General features: G+C 45.2%; 6 protein-coding genes across 6 annotated transcripts; 3 read left to right on the forward strand and 3 right to left on the reverse strand.

Moving 5' to 3' along the window:
• LOC110437088 (probable ascorbate-specific transmembrane electron transporter 1) lies at positions 1505-2533 on the reverse strand. Its single transcript, XM_021465268.1, has one exon. It carries the CDS (start codon positions 2411-2413, stop codon positions 1700-1702), a length of 714 nt encoding a protein of 237 aa, XP_021320943.1. The 5' UTR covers positions 2414-2533; the 3' UTR covers positions 1505-1699.
• LOC8067053 (protein O-glucosyltransferase 1) lies at positions 7575-12798 on the forward strand. Its single transcript, XM_002443638.2, has 2 exons — positions 7575-8340; positions 11012-12798. The coding sequence occupies exons 1-2, from the start codon at positions 8032-8034 to the stop codon at positions 12485-12487; spliced, it is 1785 nt and encodes a 594-aa protein (XP_002443683.1). The 5' UTR covers positions 7575-8031; the 3' UTR covers positions 12488-12798.
• On the forward strand, positions 15695-18057 carry LOC8064315 (vesicle-associated membrane protein 714). Its single transcript, XM_002443639.2, has 4 exons — positions 15695-16093; positions 16355-16545; positions 16674-16837; positions 17484-18057. Exons 1-4 carry the CDS (start codon positions 15871-15873, stop codon positions 17572-17574), a joined length of 669 nt encoding a protein of 222 aa, XP_002443684.1. The 5' UTR covers positions 15695-15870; the 3' UTR covers positions 17575-18057.
• Positions 18188-19529, forward strand: LOC8064316 (casparian strip membrane protein 2). Its single transcript, XM_002443640.2, has one exon. It carries the CDS (start codon positions 18601-18603, stop codon positions 19306-19308), a length of 708 nt encoding a protein of 235 aa, XP_002443685.1. The 5' UTR covers positions 18188-18600; the 3' UTR covers positions 19309-19529.
• Positions 19628-20399, reverse strand: LOC8064317 (serotonin N-acetyltransferase 2, chloroplastic). The gene has a single exon (XM_002444808.2). It carries the CDS (start codon positions 20397-20399, stop codon positions 19686-19688), a length of 714 nt encoding a protein of 237 aa, XP_002444853.2. The 3' UTR covers positions 19628-19685.
• On the reverse strand, positions 21580-26646 carry LOC8067054 (nicalin). The gene is made up of 14 exons (XM_002444809.2): positions 26238-26646; positions 25602-25750; positions 25145-25248; positions 24937-25003; positions 24627-24719; positions 24384-24548; positions 24153-24293; positions 23985-24062; positions 23386-23498; positions 23235-23295; positions 22774-22941; positions 22588-22689; positions 22354-22443; positions 21580-22261 (listed from the first exon to the last, which is right to left on the reverse strand). The coding sequence occupies exons 1-14, from the start codon at positions 26503-26505 to the stop codon at positions 22199-22201; spliced, it is 1662 nt and encodes a 553-aa protein (XP_002444854.1). The 5' UTR covers positions 26506-26646; the 3' UTR covers positions 21580-22198.

The raw sequence follows: 26969 nt of genomic DNA on the forward strand, positions 1-26969 counted from the left end.
GGATCGTTCTAGCTGCGGTTTTCTTGTTACTCTTGGTGGTTACCGCCACCTAGACGGCTTGGAGCAGCGGAGGAGGATTGACACGAGTTGGTGATTGTTCGTGGCCATCTCCCGGTGATTGTGAGAGGTTTGTGCCTACCTCGGCGGAGAGCCAAAGGCAACATTAGTTGATTGCTCGTGTCATTGAGCTACCTCACTTGTGGGTAGGTTCTTGTGGTGTCCTAGTGAGGACGAGGTTCGTGCTACACCTCTTAGCCACCGAATCACCAAGTGTTGGTCGACACAACGGGGATGTAGCGTGCCGGCAAGCACGTGAACCTCGGGAGAAAAATCTTGTGTCTCCATTGTGTTTGTTGATTGGATTTCTCCCGGTGATTGGACTTCATATTATTGATTGGTTCATCCCCTCTACGCGGCGGTATAAAGTTCAAACCATCTCTCTTACATTCCCGTAAACTAGAGTAGCTTACTCTCTTGTATAGAAACTTTAGGTAGCTCTCTAGTGTAAGTAGAGATATAGCTCTTGTGTGCCTAGTGATCATATCAACTATAATTGTTGGATAGGTGGCTTGCAAACACCCCTTTAGAGCTAGAGCAAAAAGCTACGCTTTGTTATTTACTAACCACTTGCTCTAGTGAGTTTTGTAGAATTTTTAAATAGGCTATTCACCCCCCTCTAGCCATATTAGGACCTTTCAAAATTAAAGTAGCCTTTTATATTTATGTAAGACCTTATCTTATATGTAATCTATTTGTGCAAGTTTCAGACCTATTTATGTAAGCTTTGAACATTAAATTGTATTGTCGCATTTTGCTTATTTTATAACCATTTTACTGAATTTTTTCTTTAAATTTTGTCGTGCTGCGCATGAAAAAACCTTTTAGGACTACTTTGGTTTCAATTTCTGGGTCCGTCACTGCCTGTTAAGGCCCGACTCGAGCACAACATGGCCCGACTCGAGCACAACATGGCCCGAACCTTATCGTGCCTGTGCTGACCTAGCTCACACCTTAGTACCATGCTTGTGCTTTACCCACTTGCATCTGCTCATCCCATCTGAATCTCCTAGCTCCAACCGTGGCGCTGTCCCACTCTGAGCCTTAGACACTCTCCTTCTCTCCCTCCGGCTACCACCGCTTTCCTCTCCTTCCTCTCCTCCGAGGCTCCTCTTCCACCCTCTCGTCCATGCATCTCGATGGTGCAGCGACGGCAGAAGCTCCTCCCTTCCCTCCTGGCTGCCCATCCATGCAACTAGATGGCGCCGCGGCTGCAGAAGGTCCTTCCTCACTTCTGGCGCTCACCTCCGCTCCCTCCTCTGTCGCTGTGGGAGCTCCCCTTCTCTATGGGTTAGCACAGACATGTCGTGCCTTGTGTGTCGACACGGCACGTCTAAGCGATTGCGTCCATGCCTCCATTCTCTATGGTGCGTCGTTGAATCTCTTCCTCCGACCTCACCTCTTCGCACGGATTAATGGACTACTATAGGATTTTACAATGAGTCGATGGTAAAAAAAACACCTTAACAACATACTGTTACAGGTAGAATTACAGTTCCGCACCACTGTACAATGCATCATATGTTTCATCATATATATATATATATATATATATATATATATATATATATATATATATATATATATATATATATGTATGTCGTAGCATGACGGGTCGTCGATCAAGACGGCAGCTTGACGCTCACATAATGGTGTTGTACCTGGTCCCGTCGATGTTGACGGTGGCAAGCACGACGGCGACGCCGAGGAGGAGCACGACCACGGCGGTGAAGTTGATGAGCAGCGCCTCTGCGCCGTACTTGGGTAGGCGCAGGGGCTGGCCCTGCATGAAGGTGAGCTTCTCGAGGAAGCCCAGCTGCGCGGTTCCAACGGCGAGCACGAAGATGAGGAGGCCGAAGACGGCGTGCCATGGCAGCGTTCTGCGCCTGGTGGTGGGGGAGGCGCCGGGGAAGAAGTAGGTGAGGAATCCGGCGGTCCACTGGAGCCCGTAGAGGGTGACGGTGGCGATGCCGACCCAGGAGTGGAGCGAGTAGAGGTTGGGGATGCCGCTCTCGACGTGAAACTTGAAGACGGCGTAGACGCCGAGGACGCCACCGGCGAGGCCCGCGGCGTGCAGCGCCAGGTGCACCTTCTTCCTGGCGTCGCGGGCGAGAGGGAGAGAGCGGTAGCTGAGGATGGCTTCTCCGGCGAGGACGATGGGGCCGAGCACCATGAGCACGGGGTGGACGTTGAAGATGAGCGGCTTGTCCTGGGAGCGCAGGGCGAGGCCGCCGCGGAAGTGGATGCACCAGAGGAGCACCAGCACGATGGCGGCCACGGCCAGGACGTGCGCCACCAGCGTGCGCGCGTCCATCGCCGCCTTGTTGGACGCCGGAGCGGCACCACCCTTCATCATGTCCAATCCAATCCGTGGATGAATTATGAATTATTGCAGCTCGATCGTTGCCGTGGCGGCAATGGCACGCACGTACGGCGTCCAGACTCGAGACACACAGGGGGGGGGGGGGGGGGGGGGGGGGATGAGTGGATCAACTAAGAAGGAATAGAAAGGATCGGATCGGAGCTCAAGGAAAAGGAAAGGTGGGGGAGAAGCAGTCAAGCAGCCTGCAGGCAGCTGCAGCTCATATTAAAAACTGCAGAAATAAAGCAGGAGATGGCAGTTAAATGGGTGTGGACGTGGTTGCTCTCTCGGCCGCTATTACCGGTAACCAGCCAGCCACAAACCATACCCAGACCAGCTAGCTATGTCACCTTTTTCTTTGTCTGGGTTTCTCTTCCAAACAGAAATCTCTCTCTCTCTCTCTCCAGTCTGTTCTTGGGTTCCGGTAGATTTCAACAAGTAGTAGTAGTTTAATTTAACGGGAGGTAATTGGAAAAAAAAATCGTTTAGAATAACACAACTGACAAAAAATCAGACACTTTTAGAATAGTAGCATCGACATATACCTTTTGCGTATACATGAGCATCTTTGCTTGACTCATTGGACGACTCTTTAGTTGTCGCTTCAAAGCTACTCCCTCTATTCTAAATTATAAATCATTCCAAGAATCTTGAAAAGTCAAAACATTTTCACGTTTGACTAAAATTATAAAGAGAAATACTAAGATTTATAACGTAAAGTGAGTATATTATAAAAATATAATTAAGGAAGAATTTAATGATATTTAGTTGGTATCATAATAATTATTATTTTATCATATAAATTTGGTCAAACTTAGAAATGTTTGACTCTCCAAGATTCTTAGAATGACTTACAATTTGGAATGGAGGGAGTACAAGTTAGTTTTAATTTATTTAGGACAGGAGTACCCAAATCTCTGTCCTCTGTATTGCTTCTCTGATTTCTTTCAATTCATTGCACCAATGCAAGAGCCGATCGAGCAGGAGATTCCTTAATAAAAAAAGCCAAAAAGACATTCAAGTAAAATGGATAGTGGAAACAGAAATTGTGGCGGCAAGCGTTTCATGCGTAACATCCATCTTGCTAGCCATCAGCGGGTATCTTTTGTCCCGCTGAGTGAGTGACTGACTAACACAACACAACTTGGACGGGAAAAGCTTACTGCTGTCGTATGCATCCATGTCACCACTTGGTATATAATGCTAGACAATATGATCCACAAGTCGAGAACTCGATCGAGGTGCACACATCTCGATTGTCTATTTGGTATATTTCCTGACTCTAACTGGAGCTAAAACAAGAAAATTACACTATTCATCACGTGGCTCTCCACATATAAATGTTAGAAATTAAGGAGCTAAGCCACATGATCTTTAATCTACTTGACATGAATATAAACTGATCATAGGTGAGCAACTTCACCCGATTAAAAAAAACAATATCATACAATTGGTTAAATGAGACTGAGAAAACCCAGTTCCTGACTAAGAGTGCTCATGAGTAGATTCTCCTTGAGATTCATAACTTTTTTTAGCTAAACAAGAACTCCGTACCTATTGTAAGCAAGGAGCTAAAACAATCTGCCATCACTGCTCCTTATTAATCCTGCCAAAATCACTCTAGAATTAATTATCACCTATTCCGTGCCCTGCTCACTCCACCAGAGAATGAAAGAGCTAGAGCTAAGATCAGGGAGTGAAGCTCTACCAAATAGGTCATAAAGGGAATGAGTGTTTTAACATACTGACACAAAAATACGTCCTCTATATTAGTTTTCCTCCATTTCTTCTCTCTTTTACATATATACCCTATAGGGTAAACCTTATTTCAACGGCATAAAAAAATCCAAATTTTTCTTATTCTATCACATACACGATTCAACAACATTTCAACCAATAATTTTGAATTCTAATTTAGAATAAATTTCAAAACAAAATATAGGTTTGAATGCACAAAATAGTAATCCACATAAACATGCAAAGATAAAGAGAAATCTAGTGCCCATGGATTTGCCATCCATGCTTAACAAGGTCATCAGTGAAGTTGTTCATGTGTTGCACAATCTTCGATCTTTCAATGTACTTCAAATTTTTTTTGATTGGGTCTTGATTCATCTCAGGACTCATAGGTGTTCCCATATAGTTGTAGTTGAAGTCTTCCGACTGCCCTTGCTCGTTCTCTATTATCATGTTGTGCATTATCACACATGTTGTCATGATGTGCCACAAAGTATTTTGGTCCCAAAATCTAGCAAGTCCCCAGACAATTGCAAAATTGCAACACCCCAAATGCTCACTCAATGTCCTTCCTTTGTGCTTTTTGAGCCTTGGCAAAATGTACTCTCTTTTTATTTTTGAGGTTCTGTGTATTGTCGTGACAAAGTTGACCATGAGGGGCATATACCATCGACACGATAGTAGACCATTATGTGTTGGTTACCATTGACTTTAGAGTTAACTGGTGGAGCTTCTCCATCTGCTACCCTTTGCAAATAGTGGTGACCTTTGTAGGACATTATTGGTATTTCTTAACGTCTATAGAAGTTAATCCACAAGCGTACGAAATTATCATTATAGCTTTCACCCAAAATATTCAGGAGATTGTATTTCCACAGGGCACGGAGGTATTTCTTCTAGCTAATTTGTCCAAGAACAACACAAGGGTAGCTGGTAAGGGTAGAGAATGGCTTAGAGTCTAAGGATAGAAAAATTGTACTCCTACTTGCTTACTTCGGGCACTAGCTTACACCGGGTCTGCCAAGCTATATCGCCCTACGGCTCTACATCATACCTAGACATGGGGGATTACAAGGGACGAACAGGGCCCACCACCTGCCGCCCTACTCCTCAACTGTGGAGTACAAGGCAAACAAAGGTAGCCTCTAGCCTAGACACGACATCTATGCTATCGGCTACTAATCTAGCGTTGATTAGGGTTGTCCGTCTTTATCAGGGCCCTCTACTAGAGTATCCACCACGAGGACGGAAGACAAACCCGCAAACAAGAGTAAAACTTATCTATCCAAAAGACTTGTATACTCACTTAGTGGGAGAACCTATTGAAGCACAAGTATTTGTTGAGGTACAAGACAGGGAGACACCGACAAGCCTGGCTCTTCCCCGTTCTCTTTCCTCACATATCTCCCTACTAACTTTTACTAGCTATCTAGGGCCCTAAGCCCATTGGAGTGGTGCTCTTTCTCTTGCCCTAGCTCTTTGCTCTTCTCCTTGGTGTTTTTGAATGAGAGGGGGTAGTCCTCCTTTTATAGATGGAGAGGAGGGGTGTATTCCTTGGAATATTCCCTGATCCGCTCATATGGAAGGAGCAAACCGCCATCCTACATTTAATTTAATGTTTATCCCCACTTGAATCGACCAAAGAGAGGCGGTGTGAGGCGGCCTGTGAAGTTTGGGCCCGAACGGGCCACTAGGGGTGTGGCCGCACTCCCACTAAGGCCAAATGCGGTGATACTCGGTCTATGATCTACTTTGGGCCTTTAGATAAAGTCTGCAATATGGGTGTTCACATCAAGTGGGCTCAGTGGGGGTGTAGCCGCACCTCTACCGTACCAAGCCCTTTTGGCCCCATCTTTGGTGGGTGGTCTTCTGTGAAGTTCTTAACATGACCCATGATGGTGTTGGCACAAGGTTGAGTTGTTTTGATTTAGTTTTGGGCTTCTCCTCCCCATGACTTGTCCTAATTCTTTAGATAATTGGGCCTTCTCCCCTTCGGCTCGTGCCAGATGCTTGTTTTGTTGTGTTGCTTGTATACTTTTGGTCCATTTTTTTTGTGTTATTCTGACATGTCCTCCTGCAAAAGATGAATCAATAAAACTCGTGAAATTCGTTAGTTATAAGTCATACTTCATAGTTTGGTGTTTATTTGAGTAGGTTTTGTGTGAGAGTTGGTGGTTAGAAATTGGGGTTAAAGATTACCAACAGACATTGATATCATTGTGAGACCTCAACAATATAAACTGTGCATACCAAATTCATAGATCATAGGATGTGAAAACTTCAAGAATGATTGTTGGATCATGATACTGCCCTTTAAATTGTCCATGCCATGCCATAGGGCAATTCTTCCACTTCTAATGTATGCATTTGATGCATCCAAGCATCCTTAGGAACCCTCTTTGTTAACCAATTCTCATAAGCCTTATGGTGTCCTTTGTAGTTTGGTGCTCATAAATATTCTTGTCCAAATACCTTAATTATATTATAGTTTTCACAAATTTCCTGAAACTCAATATGGTGGTGCTCTTCGCAATTCAAAGCAACTCATCAAGAGAATCAACTAGGATACCATATGTTAGCATGTGAGATGTTGTTCTAATATTCTTCAAAACATTATGGCCAAGGTCCCCAACTGCAGCACGTTTCTACTTGAAGTATGAACAAGGGGATTCCACAACATCCACAATGCACAAAAACATACATTTTTATGGATACATGAGGACCTATGGAATGTAATCCACCGCCCACAAGCCTATCATGGCCTAGATGCTTGTCCCGATATAATTGGGCCCTGCAAAGTATTTCTATGGATACCATCTTGTGCCCTACCATACTAGATACCACCACCATAATTGGGCCCCTAGCTTGTCGCTTTCCACATGAGCAATCATCAAAACGGCGACCATGTCCATGCCTAGCACTGGCAACGCAGCTGTAGGAGGGGTGCCGATGCTGCTGGTTTATTCAAGTTCTGATTGCTCTCTCTCTCTCTCTCTCTCTCTCTCTCTCTCTCTCTCCATCTCCACAATTAGAAATTCGGTTCCTCTCTTGATGGTGCCAGTGCCAACGAGGGTGTGGCTCCTCTCTTGGCCAATGAGGGTGGTTCTGCCTCCATTTGTCAGATTTGGTTCTCAAACTCCTCCTACTCCTGTGATCTACTGCCGCGGGAATGAGACTCAAAATGAGGACGAGAAGAACAAAGAATAATAAGTGGATCCCTTAAGCTTGTGTCCACCAAAAGGGATTTGAGAGTTGTGATTTGAGGATATTTACTGTTGAAGTAGATCCCCACCTTGCATGCTGCTGTGGGCCTTACTAGTCTTTTTATATGGGGGGTGCTGTGTTGTATTGGTGTGGGCCCCGCGGTGCCATACTTGGTGCGGTGCCGTGGTGTGGCGTGCCTCTCCTTGTGTTTGGTTGAAAGGAAAAATGGCAAGCCTAGCTTATATATAGGGTCTCTCATCTCACTCTCAAACTCACTCTCAAATTTCTCTGGATTCACAGCATAATCGTAGTGGGAGTACGTAGTAAAGATGTGGCGTCTGCCTGCTGCCATGTTGACGAGCGAGCAAAGGAAGTTAAGGAGGCGCGCGCGAGCAGTTTCTTCTTCTATTCTTTCTTGACTAGATATATACTATGTTATGTGTATATATAAATATAGATAGATCTGCGTGCGCTGGTTAATTAATTAGTGGAGTCGTTTAGTGCAGTGCTCTGCTTTCATCTTCTCCCCCGGTGTGGCCGGGTTGCAATTGTCTCCGTGCCGCCCTCCATCATCCATCATCCATGCATATAAATTATTCAGTTCCAACCTACTAGCTTGGTTACTTGAAGCAAAGCAAGCAACCTAGCTCTACCATCCATCCAATCCATCCATGAAGAAGAGCTTGGAGGAGCAGCGCGACGAGGAGGAGGGGGCGGCGTTGGTGCCGCAACATGAACATCGTCAGACGATATCTTCGCCTTCGCCGCCTCATCAGGATCCAGAGCAGAGCGGTGACGACGACGACGACGATGCTCATCATCATCATCTGGTGGCGGCGCCGGCGTGGTGGAGGCGGCGGGCGCAGAAGCTGGTGCCCACCAGAGGCGTGGGCCTGGTCATGGCCGGTCTCCTGGTGCTTGCCTTGCTCGTCGGCAGCGGCAGCACCAGCCGCTGGATCCACCTCGACGGCTATGCATCGGTATGTATACTAGTTTGTTAGTACTTGCTAGGATCCATCCATCGGCGTCCTCATGTGCATACATGCTGCATGCATACCCTTAATCAAACTGCATGCAGAGTATTAATTAATTATATGATCGAAGAAACTGGACTTCTGCCGATGATATATATATATATAGTTTATATGCATGATTTGTAGCGCGCCAGCAAGCTAGAGCAGCTGACGATGCATGCTATTACTTACTATGGTTTACGGTGGAGGATCAATCAATAATAATATAATTAATCGAGAGGAAAATTATAATCCCCAATAACATATGAACAACCTGCAGGCCACACGGCAGAAGAAGGCTTCAACTACATCTTCAACGTACGCGTGAAATAGAAATAGAATGGATTGGAATTCAGCATGCATGCAATTCTTCTCTCGATCGATCTAGATAGTCTACGGATCGGTATGCATGATGATATCTCGTCAAAGCCTCCCAACGTATCCAAGGCAGCCACGCATGCATGCAGCTAACTAGTATAGCCCTTCAACCTTGACTAATCAATCTCACGATGACGACAACGTACATCACAAACTAACTTGTAGTCGTCTACAGTCTCTCTCTCTCTCTCTCTCTCTCTCTCTCTCTCTCTCTCTCTCTCTCTCTCTCTTATATTACTATATACTACAGTAGTAGGACTTGGACCCAGTTACTCCACGCTCGCCCGGCTCCTCCATCTTTTTCCCCCCTCTTCCTACCTTGACTTGGAAATGGAAACACACATCACTAGGTGGCTAGCAGAATATAGGACTGCCTAGCTGACAGGACACAGTTTGCTCATCCATCCATGCTTCCTGCTAGCGGCTACCCTATACAGTAGTTCTGGATCATAAACTGATCGAGATGATTCATGTTTTTTTTTTGTTGATAAAAATCGATCGAGATGATTCATGTTGAGAGGCAGGCAAGGGTAAGTGCATGCATGTGCATATGCGAGCGTAGCCATCCATCCATTTCTGATGGTTGAGGCCTTGTTTAGTTCCCAAAAATTTTGCAAAATTTTTCAGATTCTCCGTCACATCGAATCTTTAAACGTATACATAGAATATTAAATATAGATGAAAATAAAAACTAATTGCACAGTTTGGTCGGAATTGACGAGACGAATCTTTTGAGCCTAGTTAGTCCATAATTGGACAATATTTGTCAAATACAAACGAAAGTGCTACTATTCCTATTTTGCAAAAAAATTTGGAAGTAAACAAGGCCTGAGTTCCTTGGTCACGTAGGCACATATCTGCACCATCCATCCATCAGTCACGAGGAAAGCGTCTCACGGGATATGCGCCATATTTCTAGCTTCCATACGCATGCATCAATTTGGCACCCTATTCCTAGCTAGGTACGTACGGTACACATCATCTGTACCGTATCTCCCTCTCTTCGTTTCTACATGTATGTATACTATGTACCAGTATTAGTACCCGCAGCTTCAAAGTCCAAAGTCCAAACAAACTAGCTAGGTACGTGCCAAATTCTTAAAGGCCACATATTGAGATGTGGCCGCCCATGGAAAGAAATTAGACGTGCGTACCACGTACGACTTTTCAAGAAACAAAATTCTATTGTTTTGACTTCCATCCCCTGACTTGCCTATGTGCACTGATAGCGGTGTCCATCTAGCTTCCTTTTCTCACACTGACGATGACGATTGCTACTCCTCCGTCTTAAAAAGAGTGGCGTTTTGGATTTTTAGACATTATATTTGACCATTCATTTTATTCAAAATTTTTTTATAAATTATAAAATAAATAAATAAATATTAAAGTATACTTAATGATAAAATAAGTCATAACAAAATAGAGATGATATTTAGATAAAAAAATTTGAACAAGACGGGTGGTCAAACAAGATGTTTAAAGAAAAAAACAACACATTTTTTTTGACGGAGGGAGTACTAATTAATACTCTCACAGTTTCAAATCGTAACCGTTTTAGCTTTTTTCTTTTTAGAAAAATAGCTTTTGTTAAATACATAAATATATGTATTTATGTCTAGACATATAGTAAACCTTATATATACATCTAAAAAAAATCAAAATAATTTATAATTTAGAATAGAGAAAGAGTAACTAATTATGGTCGCTACATACTTAATTTCTAATAAGTATACATAGTGCACACAACCAAAAGCGCCAAAGCCCACTGAATGATACATATACTACTACTACTACACCACCCACTGAATGAGCTTAACCCTGCTCTTTAGTCGGAGAACACTATAACATAGTGGCACGGCACTAACCTTGTCGAAACAGCTAGCTAGCGGTTTAATTGGCAAAGGTGTAAGTAGTTATCAGTTGCATTTTAAGTGAAGTCAGCTTTGTTAGGACGGTAAGAATTGATTGATGGAGACAAACACTTGCACCGTTGCACCATCGTCCCATCCATTACAGAAATTTTATTTTAGGAAATAATTTTACACAACCAACTACTTGTATATATATTAAAAAGAACAATTCAGTGTCATGTGTGTAATCTCGTGGCAGAAGTCATTTGAACTTATTGCATTGCTAGCATACTTGCATGCATATGTTGGCAGGCAGGCATGTTCCAAATGCTTTTTTTTTTTTTTTGAGGGAACATGTTCCAAATGCTAACCGGCCGGTCTAAATGTAATAACAAACTTGCATGCAACAGTTGCAGTCGTTTCTGCTCGGCAGCGGCGGCGGCATGAAACAGCACCGGTGGCTTCCTCACCACGTCCCCTCGCCTGAAGCGGACCTCGTGCCCATACCCTTCAGCTGCGGCAACGGCACTGGGTCGCCGGGGACATGCCGCCGCCGCCGTGACACGACGACGACGACAGTACAATCATCCCCCTCTCCGTCGCCGTCGTCAATGCCACCAGTGGCGTCGTCGTCCAAAGTTAAATCAGCATCGAAGAAATTAGCCCCACCTCCTCCTCCTGAGTGCCCGGAGTACTTCCGGTACATCCACTCGGACCTGTCGCCGTGGCGCGAGACGGGGATCACGCGGGAGGCCGTGGAGCGGGGGCGTCACCGGGCGGCGTTCCGGCTGGTGGTGGTGGACGGCCGCGCGTACGTGGAGACGTACCACCGCGTGTTCCAGACGCGTGACACCTTCACGCAGTGGGGCATCGCGCAGCTGCTGGCGCGCTACCCCGGCCGCGTCCCGGACCTGGACCTCATGTTCAACTGCGAGGACATGCCCGAGGTGCGCGCCGCCGACTTCGCCGCCGCGCCGTCGCAGGCGCCGCCGCTGTTCCGCTACTGCAAGGACGACTCGACGCTGGACATCGTGTTCCCGGACTGGTCCTTCTGGGGGTGGCCCGAGGTGAACATCCGTCCCTGGGCGCCGCTGCTGGAGGAGATGGCGGCAGAGACGGCGCGCCTGCCGTGGGCGGAGCGGGAGCCGTACGCGTACTGGAAGGGCAACCCCGGCGTGTCCGGCGAGCGCGGCGACCTGCTCCGGTGCAACGACTCGTCGGGGGAGTGGAGGACGCGCGTGTTCTGGCAGGACTGGGGCGCCGCCATCCGAGACGGCTTCCGGAACTCCAACCTGGCGAAGCAGTGCCGGTACCGGTACAAGATCTTCGTGCGGGGGCGGTCGTGGTCGGTGAGCCAGAAGTACATCCTCGCCTGCGACTCGCCGGTGCTGCTCGTCGCCACCCCCTTCAAGGACTTCTTCTCCCGGGGCCTCGTCGCCGGTAAGCACTACTGGCCAATCGACCCCGGCGCCGGCAAGTGCGCCGGCATCAAGTTCGCCGTGGACTGGGGCAACGCGCACCCGGAGCAGGCGCGCCGGATGGCCGAGGAAGGCAGCGGATTCGCGCGCCACGACCTCAGCATGGACTACGTCTACGACTACATGCTGCACCTGCTCACCCAGTACGCCGCCCTGCTCCGCTACAAGCCCACCGTGCCGGAGAACGCCGTCGAGCTGTGCGCCGAGACCGTCGCCTGCCCCGCCGCCAAGAACAACAACAACAGGGAATTCGACTTCATGATGGAGTCCAGGGAGAGGTTCGTCGCCGACTACCAGCCCTGCACGCTGCCGCCGCCCTTCACCGACGATGACATCAGGGAGATGGCGCGAAGAGACCAGGAGGTGCGCGCCAACGTGCACAAGTTGATGACCACCATGACTCCATGACACGACGACGGACGATCAGGGATAGCTACCAGACGCCGTCCTTAACTCCTTACTATACGATACGCTACGAGTCCACGTACGTCAGCAAGCGTCGTCCGAGCTCCACGTATACTTTTGGATATATAATTCTTTATTTAGCGTATATATGAGACTGTTACACCAATGGCCCATTGCATGGGACTGGGAAACAAAATATTTTTATACACCCAATACTATTGTAAAAAATAATTAATCTTGTAATCTTACAACACATTGGCTGAGTTATATTGTTTTCAACATGTAACTGTATTAATAAAAGGTTAACTTTTCAATCTCTATTCAAATTTACATGTTTTTTAATACATGTGTCAGGGTTATGATACCTCGGTATTTCAAGACACAGATTGGTTGACCGCTCGGACGGTCCAAGACAATCAAGCTAGCACAAGCTCAGCAACTGTTGCCCATCTAAGGGCCTGTTTAGATTGGGAACGAAAATTTTTTGGGTGTCACATCGGATATGTCGGAAGGATGTCGGAAGAGGTTTTTAGAAGCTAATAAAAAAACAAATTACATAGCTCGTCAGGAAACTGCAAGACAAATTTATTAAGCATAATTAAACTGTTATTAGCCTATGTGGGTTACTGTAGCACTTAAGGCTAATCATGGAGTAACTAGGCTTAAAAGTTTCGTCTCGCGATTCTCAACTAAACTGTGTAATTAGTTTATTTTTTTATTTACATTTAATGTTCCATACATGTGTCCAAAGATTCGATGGGATGGATGAAAAATTTTTAGGTGGGGAACTGATTAGCCTAAGCCGCGCAGACCGTACCTGAGCCAAGCAGTTTTTTTTTTTTGAAAGTTGAATCAATAAGTGCAAGTTTTTTTTAATTATTTTTTTTTGCTGTGTCATAAAAATGTAGGCATGTGCTTGTTTTGTGCGATGCTTTCTCTCTGCACTTTTGTTTGGGCATGAGAAGGCTCTTGTGGCTTGGACAGGGCCCAGGGGGAGCGGATTGGACTGGAGCGGGCCGGGCCATGTCCAATTAATTGGCCATCCATGTTTGTGTTACTGCTGCCTAATGGAAACGAGTTAGGATTTTTTTCTTTTTTAAAAAGTATCGTATTATTCATTTAGGGTAGTGTCAGTGGCGGTTTCACCAGGATGTCATGCACATTTATTAGAGCGACATGTCAGCAAAGCTGCACTTTTTGCATGAAACGAAGAGGAGAGAGAAGGAAGTAGTTTCACCATGGTGAAACTCCGCTGACGTTGTTTCCCACGCGGTGAAACAGGATGAAATCCCTACTGAGGACTAAATCGTTTCACCATCTTGCATGTGACCCAATCATTTTACAGTAATTAAATGCTTTGCCCAGCCTAAGAAACATTAAGGTGAAACTCATGCATTGTGGATATTGTTTCATTGTTCGTTTCATTGATGCTGTGTCAGCAGATTTATTTTAGAAACAGTGCATTGAAATAGGCCATTGAGACTGACCTTTATTGCTAGTGCTACTGTGCTAGTAGTCACACAAATAGACAATGAATTTGTCTCCAGCCCATTTCTCATCTCATTTTCATCACTTGAACAATACGGGAGATTGCCAGATTAGAGATCGCACTTTTTTTCTTTTCTTTTTTCTAATTTCTCAATATAACTTGTGTATTCATTACAAGGCTAGCTAGATTGAAGAAGATTGTATCATATATGTACCAACTTAGGCCTTGTTTAGGCCTTGTTTAGTTCACCCAGAAAACCAAAAAGTTTTCAACATTCCCCGTCACATCGAATCTTTCGACACATGCATGAAATATTAAAATAAAAACTAATTATACAGTTTACCTATAAATTACAAGACGAATCTTTTGATCCTAGTTAGTCTATAATTGGACAATATTTGACACAAACAAACCAAAGTGCTACAGTAGCGAAATCCAAAATCTTTTCGCATCTAAACAAGGCCTTAGTTTACCCCAAAACCAAAAACTTTTCAAGATTACCTGTCACATCGAATCTTGCGTCATATATATGGAACATTAAAAATAGATGAAAACAAAAACTAATTGCACAGTTTACACGTAAATCGCAAGACGAATCTTTTAAGCTTAGTTACTCTATGATTGGACAATGTTCATCAAATAAAAACGAAGGTGCTATAGTGTCAAAATCCAAAAACTTTTCGCATCTAAACAAGACCTTATTAGAAAGACAATTTTTTCTTCTACGAGTTATAGTACATTTGCATGCTAACAAATATGCACATATTTACCTCTATGAAGTACTTATGAACACACGCAATGCACAACCTATTAGATATCGCGGTGTCGATGGATATGTTGTTTATCATTGAAAGAGTATCTATTGTAACACATACTCCATATGTAAACAAAAAAATAGAGTTTCTATGGCCATTAGATCAAGAATTTTTATGTCATTATTTCCAAGACTGTCATATTATATAAAATAAAATAAAATAAAACATGAATGAAGCATTCATCCTCAATCCTTAATGTATAATTTCATTTTATTTTTGTATGGACTTTTAATTTCATGACTCACCTATAAAGTTGGTAATCGTGTTAAGAATGTTTTGTCATGACTCTCTTCTTAAAAGTGTCAGCATATCATTAAAAATGCATATATGACAACCTATTAAATACAAAAGAACTCACGTGAAACTCTTGCTGAAACTATCCTTAAGCTATAATATAAATTTGGAGCAAAGCATCAACATTTGACTATAGGAGAGTGGAAGGAAAGATGAACCTAATTTTTATTCACAGGTGACACGCGCAATGCAAAAGTAGTCATCAAGGCCTTGTTTAGTTCTAAAAAATTTTGCAAAATTTTTCAGATTATCCGTCACATCGAATCTTTAGACGTAGCATAGAGTATTAAATATAGATAAAAATAAAAACTAATTGCATAGTTTAGTCGGAATTGACGAGACGAATCTTTTGAGCCTAGTTAGTCCATGATTGGACAATATTTGTCAAATACAAACGAAATTGCTACAGTGCTCATTTTGCCAAAAATTTTGGAACTAAACAAGGCCCAAGATTGGATTCTTTGTTTTCGAGATTTATTTTTTTGTGGCGGCACAAAAAAAATGACATGTTTCTACGTTGATTTGAATATGGATAGATACCAGGCCATTTTCCGATATATTAGAAAAGAAATAAAAAATAAATAAAGGGAAGAGAAAAAGAAAAGAAAAAGGAGGGGAGTCCAGCCAACGTGCAAGGAAACGAAGACAGAGAGGAGAGGAGAGGAGAGGAGGTCCCCCGCCGCCGCGCCGCTCGAAATCCCCAAACGCCCAAACCCCTAGGCAAGATCAAATCAGATCAGATCTCTCCACCCCCACCCCCACTCCAATCCCCAGCCGAAAGCCCATCCATGGCGATCGTCTACGCCCTGGTCGCTCGGGGCACGGTGGTTCTGGCCGAGTTCGCCGCCGTCTCAGGCAACGCCGGCGCCGTGGCCCGCCGGATCCTCGAGAAGCTGCCGCCCGACGCCGAGTCCAGGCTGTGCTTTGCGCAGGACCGGTACATCTTCCACGTCCTCCGGTCTGACGCCGCCGGCATCACCTTCCTCTGTATGGCCAACGACACCTTCGGAAGTAACTACCCTTGTTACCTTCCTTCCTCTCAATTCCTCCAATTCGTTCACAATTCCCATCCCATACATACATATCTGGACTTTCTCCTATATATATGCGTCGGTCTTAGCTGCTACTCATTGCTAGTACTCCAGTTGGTCGATTACGCTATGTTCTGCGTTCCGTAGTCGTCCTAGTCGGCCAGTTCTTTGCCTGATTGGGCCTCCTGTGCTGAACAATATTACAACTCATCTGTTCTGTCCGTTTTCTTTCGTGATGCAGGAAGAATCCCCTTTCTCTACCTGGAGGACATCCAAATGAGGTTCATGAAAAACTACGGCAGAGTCGCCCACTCTGCGCTGGCTTACGCCATGAACGATGAATTCTCCAGGGTGCTCCATCAGCAAATGGAGTTCTTCTCCAGCAACCCAAGTGCTGACACACTCAACCGTCTCCGCGGAGAAGTCAGTGAGGCAAGTACCTTCTCATCAAACTAAGTCGTAAATGTTTGTTCCCACCGATTGGCGCATCCCTTTGGGATTCAGGGTGCTCAACTCCCCTCATCATCTCTCTTGTATGATATCCAACTCACCTCCTGCAGATACACACCGTCATGGTCGACAACATTGAGAAAATTCTTGACAGAGGCGACCGCATCTCGCTCCTTGTGGACAAGACATCCACCATGCAGGACAGCTCCTTTCACTTCCGCAAGCAATCCAAGAGGCTCCGCAGAGCTCTTTGGATGAAGAATGCCAAGCTTCTGTGAGTGCTGCTATTACCTTCTCCATCCTTCATTCATATTTGTGCTGTCTCTTCCTTATATGAGTATCTGTATTGAAGACATTATAGGTCAATCATTTATTGGTTATCTTATTTACTTCACACAACTTAGCAGTCCTGTCCTCGCTTTTTGTCCAATGTTGTAGGAACCTTCGTCATCCATAACCGATTACCAGTGCTACTCCCCCTTTTCAAAAACATGAAAAAAAGATGCTGCCTTCTCTACTGCTTCCCTGCTATTTGCATTTTGACCGTATCTTCACATTCATTTTCTTGTTGACCACAATTTACCGGTCAGGTCCAGAGAAAAATAACTTATGTAGTGATGTTCCTTTAGGGGTGGTGGTTAAAATAACAGTGACGGGTGACTGACTTAGTGACTTGTAAATTGTGTATAGACTTTTGTATTAGTATGGAACTATATAATTTGGTTTGGTATCCTGCTTGAAAAAAACTATAATTCAAGTTCTTGCCTAAACCTATAGCCATGGTTAACCACAGGTGCTGCTAACTCCTGTTTATTTGCTTTCCTGAAAACTTTCTATAAAATAAATGCTGTATTTTTCTTGTATTGTGGTCTGGCTGCTTGAGATATACTGATTCTTATGGTAACCTTTTTTGTTTTCAGAGTTGTGTTGACAGTTGTCATAGTAGTGCTGCTCTACTTGATCATTTCTGCTTTCTGTGGAGGCCTTTCCTTATCATCATGCAGATCATGAATAACACACCAGATGGTTGGCCTTCCCTTGACTGGAAGGTAAAATACCATGGAATGATGCCTGCTATGTTGAGCACCTGAGCTTCCGGAGGCAGAAAAGATCGATCAATGTTTTGAGGAGGATACCTCCACTGTGGTTTCCAGTTTGCCCTTTTGTGGTGACATGAGTTAGTCGTGCAACACTGGGATCAGCGTGTACAGTACGTGGATTGTTGTTCAAGGAGTGGAGTTGGCAGTTGCTGTGGTCAATTGGTTTTTATGTCTCCATGTGTTGTGGGTGAATCTTAAAATCTTGGTGTACTTATTATCTTTTTGGGCCTATCAAACTGTCATTGTGCTTTGTGGGGAATGGAAATGAGTTGCTGTGTAGAGTTACTTGGTTAATGTGCAAACATATATGTATGCTGCAATGAGTGTTACATACTTATTATGGTTAGCAGTGTATGACAATTACACTCGAAAATGGATTGTGTCTCGGCTGTTATTGATGAGCTACCCATATGGATGTGTGGAAAACTGCAGTGATGTGTGCTTGGAATTGTTGAAGCTCCGAATTGCACCGGCCTGTGATGTGTTTTCTTTTGCTCGCTTCAAAAGATATATTCCGAAAGTGTAGAGGCCTTGAATTGCCTTTTGTAGAAGGTCGTACCGACAGTTACTTTAGTTACACCTAATCTATGTGGCAGTGCGAAATGTGTTGGTGATGCTTGTACCAAATCTTAAGCAGAGGATGACGATGGGCAGCTAGCAGAGGCGTGGAGTTGCAGGGAGAGAGCAGTTAGAAGGAGGAGCAGGAGCAGGAGCAGGAGCAATGAATGATTCGCAACCACTCCGGCGACGGCGACGGCGAGGCAAAACAGTGCATGCCGTGCGTCGAACAACTCCTGATCTGTTGCTCCTGCTCTCCATCACCTTGTGGTAGCACTAGCACTAGCAGTATATATATTTGGTTGCTCTTGCAATCTCATGGCGTGCATTGCAATAAGCAGCAGTGAATTGAGACAGACACCCGTTCGTGTTCCCAAGCATGACAAGCGAGTCCGCCACCGTGATCCAGATGGACGACGGCAGGGCCCCGGCACCAGCAGCAGCAGGAGCAGCCGCCGCCGCCGCCGCGTCGTCGTCCTACGCCACTGCTCCAACAAGTATCAGTGCTGCTGAACCAGCGGCGGCGCCGCGCAAGACGACCACCGTCCCGTTCCTGCTGCGCTCGGGCGCCGAGGGGTTCCGGCGCTGTCTGGCCGTGATCGACTTCCTTCTAAGGGTAGCCGCCTTCGGGCCCACGCTGGCGGCCGCCATCTCCACGGGCACCGCCGACGAGAGGCTGTCCGTGTTCACCAACTTCTTCCAGTTCCATGCGAGGTTCGACGACTTCCCGGCCTTCACCTTCTTCCTGGTGGCCAACGCCGTCGCCGCGGGGTACCTGGTGCTGTCGCTGCCCTTCTCCGTCGTGGTCATCCTCCGGCCCAACAAGGCCACGGGCGGCGTCAGGCTGCTCCTGCTCCTCTGCGACGTGCTGATCATGGCGCTGCTCACGGCGGCCGGCGCCGCCGCCGCGGCCATCGTGTACGTGGCGCACTCGGGCAACCGGCGCGCCAACTGGGTTCCCATCTGCATGCAGTTCCATGGATTCTGCCAGCGCACCAGCGGCTCCGTCGTCGCCACCTTCCTCGCCGTGCTCGTCTTCATCGTGCTCATCCTCATGGCCGCCTGCGTCATCAGACGCAGCAAGTGAAGTCCAGCTAGGATTAGGAACCGGTCGTATGCTTAGCTTTTGGTCCATTGCATGCATCCATGGCCATTCCTCCGATCCTTTGCTTGCCCTTCCTTAATTTCCATCTCCATCAGTCATCAGTGTTCTCGCTCGTTTGCTGTGTCGTTTCATCAATTATGTACGTAATCATCAATGTAATGTAACTACTACAAATTAAATTAATCAGCTGTCGTTTTACTGCATGAAAAACATATATATATATATATATATATATATATATATATATATATATATATATATATATATATATATATATAATACGTACAATGCATGAGCATGATGGATGAACAAAAGATCTGATCATCGATGTTTGTGATGTGCAAAAGACGATGGAATATTCAAGCGGCTGGTGGTGGGGATGTTGATGTTGCAGTAGCAGTCGCGAAGGCGGACTTGCGGTAGTATGCCATCCCTCTGATGCCGTCGGGGTCCATGGCGAAGTCGAGCAGGCGGTAGAACCCGACGACGCGCGTCTCGGCGTAGAGCACGATGTTGGCGACGCCGTCGCGCCGGAGCTCGTCGACGAGGCGCTCCATGACGGCGCGGCCCAGACCGAGGCCCTGGCACGACGGCTCCACCACCACGTCCCACACCACGGCGTTGAACACGCCGTCCCCGGCCGCGCGCGCGAACGCCACGGGCCGGCCTTCCTCGCCGGCCGCCGACAGCCACACCACGCGGCTGTGCTCCAGCGCGCGCCGCAGCCGCTCCTCCTGACGCCGCGGGAACCCCACGCGCGCGAACACCTCGTTCAGCGCCGCCACGTCGATGCCCTCCGCCGTGCGCCGCACCGCGAACCCGCGGGACTCCAGCTCCGCGTCCGACACCGTCAGCCGCACGCCGCCGGCCGGGGCGGGGGCGGTGGCGGCACGAGGCGGACGCAGCAGCAGACGCCGGGATATCGTTGTCGTCGATGCCGCTGCTGCTGCTGCTGCTGCAGAGGACGATGGGTAATGAGGCGGTCGTAACAGCAGAAACCGCCGCGATTTCAATGCTGCCGCCGCAGAAGCCGCCCACGGCCATGGCTGCTGCTGCTGCATCTGCGTTGGCATGGCGAGGACCAACTGATTGATTGATGACTTGGTTGCTCAGCTAGCAGGAGATGGAGGAGGAGATGCAGCAAGCGCTTGGCTGGATTCTTGTGCTCCAGCAGGCCAGTGGCCCTGGATCACCTGCTTATCCATCCTGTCCTTCGCCGCCTCAGCCAGTCAGCTCTCAGTCTCAGCCCAATTTGTTTCATCCTCCTATCTATTGGCCGTCGGATCTAAAATGAAGGGCCTTGAATTCAATCAGGACTTGTACAATGAAAACATAAATAAAGAGTGTCAATGCAGCAACCGAGTAGTCTAAGGACAATCATTACATGATTTTCTTTTGCCTTAGATGTAAAATAGAGGGTCCACCGATGCAGCCGCAGCAGCGTTTGGAGTTCATTCGGGCCTTGTTTAGTTTCCAAAAAATTTTGCAAAATTTTTTAGATTTCCTGTCACATCAAATCTTTAGACGCATGTATGAAATATTAAATATAGACGAAAATAAAAACTAATTGCATAGTTTGGTCGGAATTGACGAGACGAATCTTTTGAGTCTAGTTAGTCTATAATTAGATAATATTTGTCAAATACAAACGAAAGTGGTACTATTCCTATTTTGTAAAAAAATTTTGGAACTAAACAAGGCCCCTCATAAGCCTGTCTCCAACAGGAACCCGTTCCCAAACCTAAAATGAGTTTCCAACACAATATCTATAGCCTCCAACAGAGTACCTATACAGAAAACTATCAGGAGAGGCATAACCCAAATTTGGGTATTCTCTCTCCTCGAAACCCATTTGCAGAAAGTGTTGTCTTTTAGGTTTTGTTGTTGGAGAAGACTAAAAATAGCTATGAAGGACAAATGACAATGAGTCTTGTATTTTGGGTAACGATTGTTGAAGATAGTCTAAGCCATGGCATAAAATACTGTTGGTCTTTATTTGAATGTAGTCGGATCCGTATTAATCCACATGTGTTGGGGTGGATTGAAGTAGAACTTAAACTAAATTCTACCCCAATCCACTCCAACACATGTGGATTGAGGTAAATCCAACAACATTCAAACAAGGCCTTAGCTGATTTATTGTAAAAAAAAACACTGCTGAATAGGTAACAGATTCGACTGATAAGTTTAAGCAAACAATGAGTTTCTTATAATTTTAAAAAACAAAGAGAGTAGCTTTTAGGAGCTGAGATATTACAAACTGTAAGAGAGCCCCAACAAATATGCTACAGACTCGAAAAACTTATTGGTTTACCAATCGTTTGCTTTACAACTATTGGAGCTAAAAGTTTATTCCAAAAGCCAAAAACTAGAAAGACAGCTATTCAACCAAAAGCTCCCGGCAATGCAGCTCAGCCCCAGGCGCTGGAAATCCAACACCTAAGAGAGATGCCTGGTCCAGACAATGCAAATTAAAACTACAGCAGCGCACTTCATGGACACAGGCACGGCAGGCCTTCAGTGTTTCAGACAAGAAACAATTTCACAGCATCCAAAGTTCAGAGCTGTGGTACGTGTTTGTGTCTCTCAGACACAACCACCTGTCCACCCGAATAAGTAAGCCAAAATTGTAACCAACATACAGCTAAATTACAGTCGCAATTCCTCACACAAAAAAGGAAGAAATTGTTTTTTGTGCTCTGGAACTTGAAGCCACTCACATTGGCCGGAGTGCGGGGGAACAGTAAAATTTTGAAAGTACATGTCTATGTGCTGTGGGAAGCTAGCTTGCCTGTCATCCTCATGTCTATCTCTTCTTCTAATAACTAGGCACGCGTCTCTTGGCGCTAATACACAAAACATAACCTATAGCCTACGCCCCCTTGAGCTTGCGTGATGGAGGCCGCCGGAATATGTTAATGAGATCATCAACACCCTGTTCAAGCAAGTCACATGTACTTCTCAGTTGCGGCAAAGCAGATGTTCACGTTCTGTCCAGAATAAAGCAGGCAAAGAAATGATCCATACCCGTGTAGTGATTACTAGGAAACAGAAGAGAACGATCAGATAGGAACCGAGCACCAGAAGGAACAGCAGATCAAAGGTCACACTTGCAACCTGGATAGTTAGGGAATAATGACCGTGTGAGATAATTTCAATAATGGTATCTCAAAAGCACAACTTCAAAGCGGCGTTCAACTTCACGTGATTGAATCTAAATTATCCTTTCACCAAGTTGATTAATATGTCACTTCAACATACCTGGTACACATTTAGAGTTGCTTTCGTTGCATCATAGAAAGTGAACATGCCATCAAGCGCATCACTTTGAATATGCACATCAGTAGTGTGTTCAGACAGTTCCTGCACCAGAATATCAATGTCATCTCTTGCCAGAAAAATAGGAACCAGGTGAGAGATGAAATCATTGAAAGCAACCCTCCAAACCTTTTTCAGTGCTGATATGAAGGGATCATTTTTCTGCAGAAAAGGTGCAACACGTGGTGTCCGTGACAAAAGATCCAACCAGGACCGGATATAGTGAGGATTAATTGCTAAGCTGCTATTCTCTGCAAAAACGTCGATGTTCCTTCCTTTCAATCCGTAGATGTGTCTCTGTAAAAGAGCAAGAGGCAGCCAGTAGATTTAGTTTCCAATCATCATTTTGTTAGTAGCAGTATGAGGATTCAAGCCTCCAATGACTTCTCATCACAATCAAACAACAAATCGTGCACTGTAAACCATTTTAATATAGATGAAACTGGATGTTGCACTCTCCAAATCGCACCAGCTTATCAGCCCCTTAACCCACAACATAAAACCCCGCCCACATGAACATGTACAACGAAAAATCAATAATAAAAAACAATTGTCCAAGCACTAATTGAGAAGCAAATGATTTAGCTTACCGCAAGACTCTCAGAAACTAATCTCACAGTTCGGGTTACTGACTCAACATCTGTAGATTCTCTGCCAAAAAGGGGAAAGAAACATATAAGTATTAAAATAGATTGGAGCACTTGCCCCCAAAAGACTAAGGATGCATTGGAAGTGACTCACCTAGTGTCGTGAAGACCACCAGTGCTTTCCAAAAATTCAGGAGGGGTAGACATTTCTGAAAGAGTAAGTGCAGTCACTCTAAACCTTGAGAACTGTTCGTGTTCCCATGCTACCTACAAGTTTGCAAAGCGTGAAACATGGTCAGACAGACACACAAACAATAAAGTGCAACAGGAGAATTTAAGAACCCAACTAGGCACATCATGATTCCAATTCACATTCAGTAAAGTTTAAACAAACACTAAGGTAAACAACATGCAAACCTGATTCGTTACAAATGCACTATGTAGTGAATATGGCGCTGTGATGCAAGATACAATAACAGTGGTGTAGATAGTCATGTCCATCAAAATGCAAAGTTTACTAAAATTCTACTGTCAATGGACAGGTGGATAAGAGGAACATAAGAAACAATATGTTTTATTCCATATACTTGATGTATAGGTTTAGTCACTAGTTCTACACAGACGACTACTGCATATGTATTCAAAAAGGGTGCTGCCATCTAATGCCTATTGTATGTTTTTTTCAAATGATCCTGATTGGAACTGAAATCAATGTGAGGGTATTTAATCCTTGAAGTATCAAGAAGTACATACTCTAGGATTTGAGACATTAATCTTCTTGTGCTTGATTCCAACTGAAACACCCATTTCTTTAGAGACATCAGAAAATTCCTGAAAGCAAATAATTTCACAGATATCAATATGACTCTCCTTACAGATAGCTAAGGTTATGGACCAACAAGCTTCAAATGGTTAACATACTTCAAAGATTTGCTTGATATAGGGATTTTCTGGAGGCTTTGATACATGCATCCAGAGGTCACTGCTCCAGGAACCAACACTGTTCAAGCAGATTGCGTAGTCAATGCTCTCGCGTACACGCTGATCAAAACTCCTAAGCCACTGCATCATTTAAAAACAACTGCTGTAAGTTGCTTACACAGATGACACAAAGAAGGACCTAATTGCTAAATCAAACAAATGGGTACTTACTTTGCTAGTTCCATTGTAATTGTAGGGTCCACCAGATGTTAACCCAAAGAGAATATTGTACTTGCCCCTTGTCTTAGGATTTGAATACAAACGCGAAAATAATCTTGCAATCTCTAAAAGAGCCACAACTCCACTTCCATTGCTGTCGCTTCCCACAGAAAGTGCCTGAGAAAATCCGTGTTATCAGAGCATCTAGAAGAAGATTAAAGAACATTATAGGGAACACTTTTTGGATAAACATACAGGTGCAGCACCGAAGGTGTCATAGTTTGCAACTATGGCAATAGTCGGAAGCTGTTCGCTATCACCCTCTCCTTTCAATCCAGGTAACCATCCCTGCAACTCAAAAGATTCAGTTTTTCAGCATGTTCAGATTTCCAAAAGGAACAAGGGAAACAGTTTTGTTTTGATAGCACAAACATAAGTTTGGAACATTCACTTATAGGCCTTTATGTTTATTTAGTTGCTTCTGAAGGGGAAAAGCCCACAAAGTTAACTTACGGAAATAAAGCATATTTTAACTGACAGTAAATCGATTTAGAAGAAAGGCTACCTGGATATTAGAAATGGTCGGAGATGACACTTTTCTAGGCTCTGCTGACGACACGACAAGTTTGTAACTACAAGTTGAAACAAAAAATATCAAAAGAAAATACCATGAGATTGACGGTTTCAAATTTTCCATACATTGTACTTGGGTTAGAGTTCAAAGTGAAAAAAGGCTGGCCAGTTTAAAATATGAACAATTTCTAATGTATTACCCTCCTGTTGTTGCAGAGGCTGGTTGACCTGAAGAGGCAATTTTATGGATATCTGCCAGCAGGTTATCAAAACTGTCGTCGTGCAAAGCAAAGTACACTGGATACTGCATGAAGCAATGAACACAGTTTAGCCCAGACATGATATGCGACAGAAAAGCGGATTGGATTACTCAAGCAATTATGGAATAATAGGCATAGATTATCTCAGGATCTTGAACGCAATCAATTCTTACTGTTATTGATGAAGCCATTTTTCATAGAGATTATTAATGAAGTTGGATGCATCTTAGCTTTGTGGAATCAATTTATTTGTTGTGCTATATGTTTATACCAGTGGAGCTATGTAACATATCTGCTGAGCTGTTACAAAAAAAAAAGTGAAGGGTGTCCAGAATGACTAGTGTGATAATGCAGAGTCAATCTGAGCTATTTTCTCAAAGAGAAAACTATGGCTTACTGGAACTTGTTCATGCACAAGCAACTTCTCCAGCTCAGTCAGTACACCTTTGACCTTCCCCTTGTCATCTGCACTGTCCTTATCACCGCCGCGGTTTGTCGGGAGCAGAATGAGCAATCCCCCCAGATGTTTTTTCTCCACCAGGTACTCTGAGAAGGCATCACGAGGGTTTTCAGTAACAGAGGTAGGTGGCGGTACCAATGCTTTAAGATTTGGAGATTTGGCAGCACTAGAAATATCATTCACAGTTCATCTCTGATGATCATGATGTTATAATGTGAGATGGGCACATCAGATTTGGAAACAGTGAGTAGCAAGTAAGGCAGATCGCGACCAAAGTAAGAAACAAAAGTGAAGAGGTCAAGCACAGTGCGTGAGTGCCTAACTGCCTATGCTGCTGGGCGTGATCCAGCCTGAAAGTAGTGAGCACAAGCTAGTACAGACAATTGCGAATCAAAAGGGAAGATGGTAACCGCAAAACCCATCCGACAGGGGAGAGATGATATAATAGCAGCTAGGAAAAGTGTGTATGGAGTGGAGGCAGGAAGAGATCTACCTACCAGTGTAGTAAGCTTCTACTAGTCCATAATTTAACTAAGAAGAGGGGGGGAGGGGAGGAGAGTGAAGTGAGCTGACCTCTGAGGAAGGAGAGCGGGAGGTCGAGGAGCGGCGCGACGAGGGCGGAGCGGGAGAGGTCCGCGCCGGCGGGGAGCGGGAGCGCGGCGGCGTGGTGGTTGATGACCGCGGCGCGGGAGCCGAGCGGGGCGCCGGCGAGGTCGTACTGGATGAGGCGGTAGACGCCGACGGCGGCGGCGGCGTCGCCGAGCTCGACGCAGGCGAGGAGGACGAAGGCGACGGCGAGGGCAGAGGAGATGGAGGCCAGCAGCTCGCCGGAGGGAGACATGGCTCCCGGCTCCCGGCGGCGGGATCAAGGCAAGGCAGGGCAGGGGAGACGACTCGAGGTGCGAGATGCAGATGCAGATGTCGCCGCCGCTGCGTGTTTGCCCTGCTGGCTGCCTTCAACAATCAACAACCTCAGCTCCTGCACACACTGCCCAATATGATTAATTTTTAATTCAAGGGTTTTCCCCCAAGCCCCCTTAGGCCCTGTTTAGTTCTCCACCCAAAATTTTTTCGTCCATCTCATCGAATCTTTGGACACCTACATGGAATATTAAATATACATAAAAAATAAACTAATTACACAGTTTGATTGAAAAACGTGAGACGAATCTTTTAAGCATAGTTACTCCATGATTAGCCTTAAGTGCTACAGTAACTCACATGTGCTAATGATAGATTAATTATGCTTAATAGATTTGTCTTGTACTTTCCTGATGAGCTATATAATTTGTTTTTTCATTAGTT

The sequence above is a fragment of the Sorghum bicolor genome, chromosome 7 (genome assembly GCF_000003195.3).
Source record: "Sorghum bicolor cultivar BTx623 chromosome 7, Sorghum_bicolor_NCBIv3, whole genome shotgun sequence".
Lineage (NCBI taxonomy): Eukaryota > Viridiplantae > Streptophyta > Magnoliopsida > Poales > Poaceae > Sorghum > Sorghum bicolor.

Coding starts and splice junctions, on each gene's coding strand:
- LOC110437088 (XM_021465268.1), bottom strand. CDS start 2,413: ATGATGAAGGGTGGTGCCGCTCCGGCGTCCAACAAGGCGGCGATGGAC.
- LOC8067053 (XM_002443638.2), top strand. CDS start 8,032: ATGAAGAAGAGCTTGGAGGAGCAGCGCGACGAGGAGGAGGGGGCGGCG. Junction 8,341..11,011: donor ACCTCGACGGCTATGCATCG/GTATGTATACTA, acceptor TGCATGCAACAG/TTGCAGTCGTTTCTGCTCGG.
- LOC8064315 (XM_002443639.2), top strand. CDS start 15,871: ATGGCGATCGTCTACGCCCTGGTCGCTCGGGGCACGGTGGTTCTGGCC. Junction 16,094..16,354: donor GGCCAACGACACCTTCGGAA/GTAACTACCCTT, acceptor TTCGTGATGCAG/GAAGAATCCCCTTTCTCTAC. Junction 16,838..17,483: donor ATGAAGAATGCCAAGCTTCT/GTGAGTGCTGCT, acceptor TTTTGTTTTCAG/AGTTGTGTTGACAGTTGTCA.
- LOC8064316 (XM_002443640.2), top strand. CDS start 18,601: ATGACAAGCGAGTCCGCCACCGTGATCCAGATGGACGACGGCAGGGCC.
- LOC8064317 (XM_002444808.2), bottom strand. CDS start 20,399: ATGCCAACGCAGATGCAGCAGCAGCAGCCATGGCCGTGGGCGGCTTCT.
- LOC8067054 (XM_002444809.2), bottom strand. CDS start 26,505: ATGTCTCCCTCCGGCGAGCTGCTGGCCTCCATCTCCTCTGCCCTCGCC. Junction 22,444..22,587: donor CAACTCTAAATGTGTACCAG/GTATGTTGAAGT, acceptor CTAACTATCCAG/GTTGCAAGTGTGACCTTTGA. Junction 22,262..22,353: donor TCCTAGTAATCACTACACGG/GTATGGATCATT, acceptor TTGCTTGAACAG/GGTGTTGATGATCTCATTAA.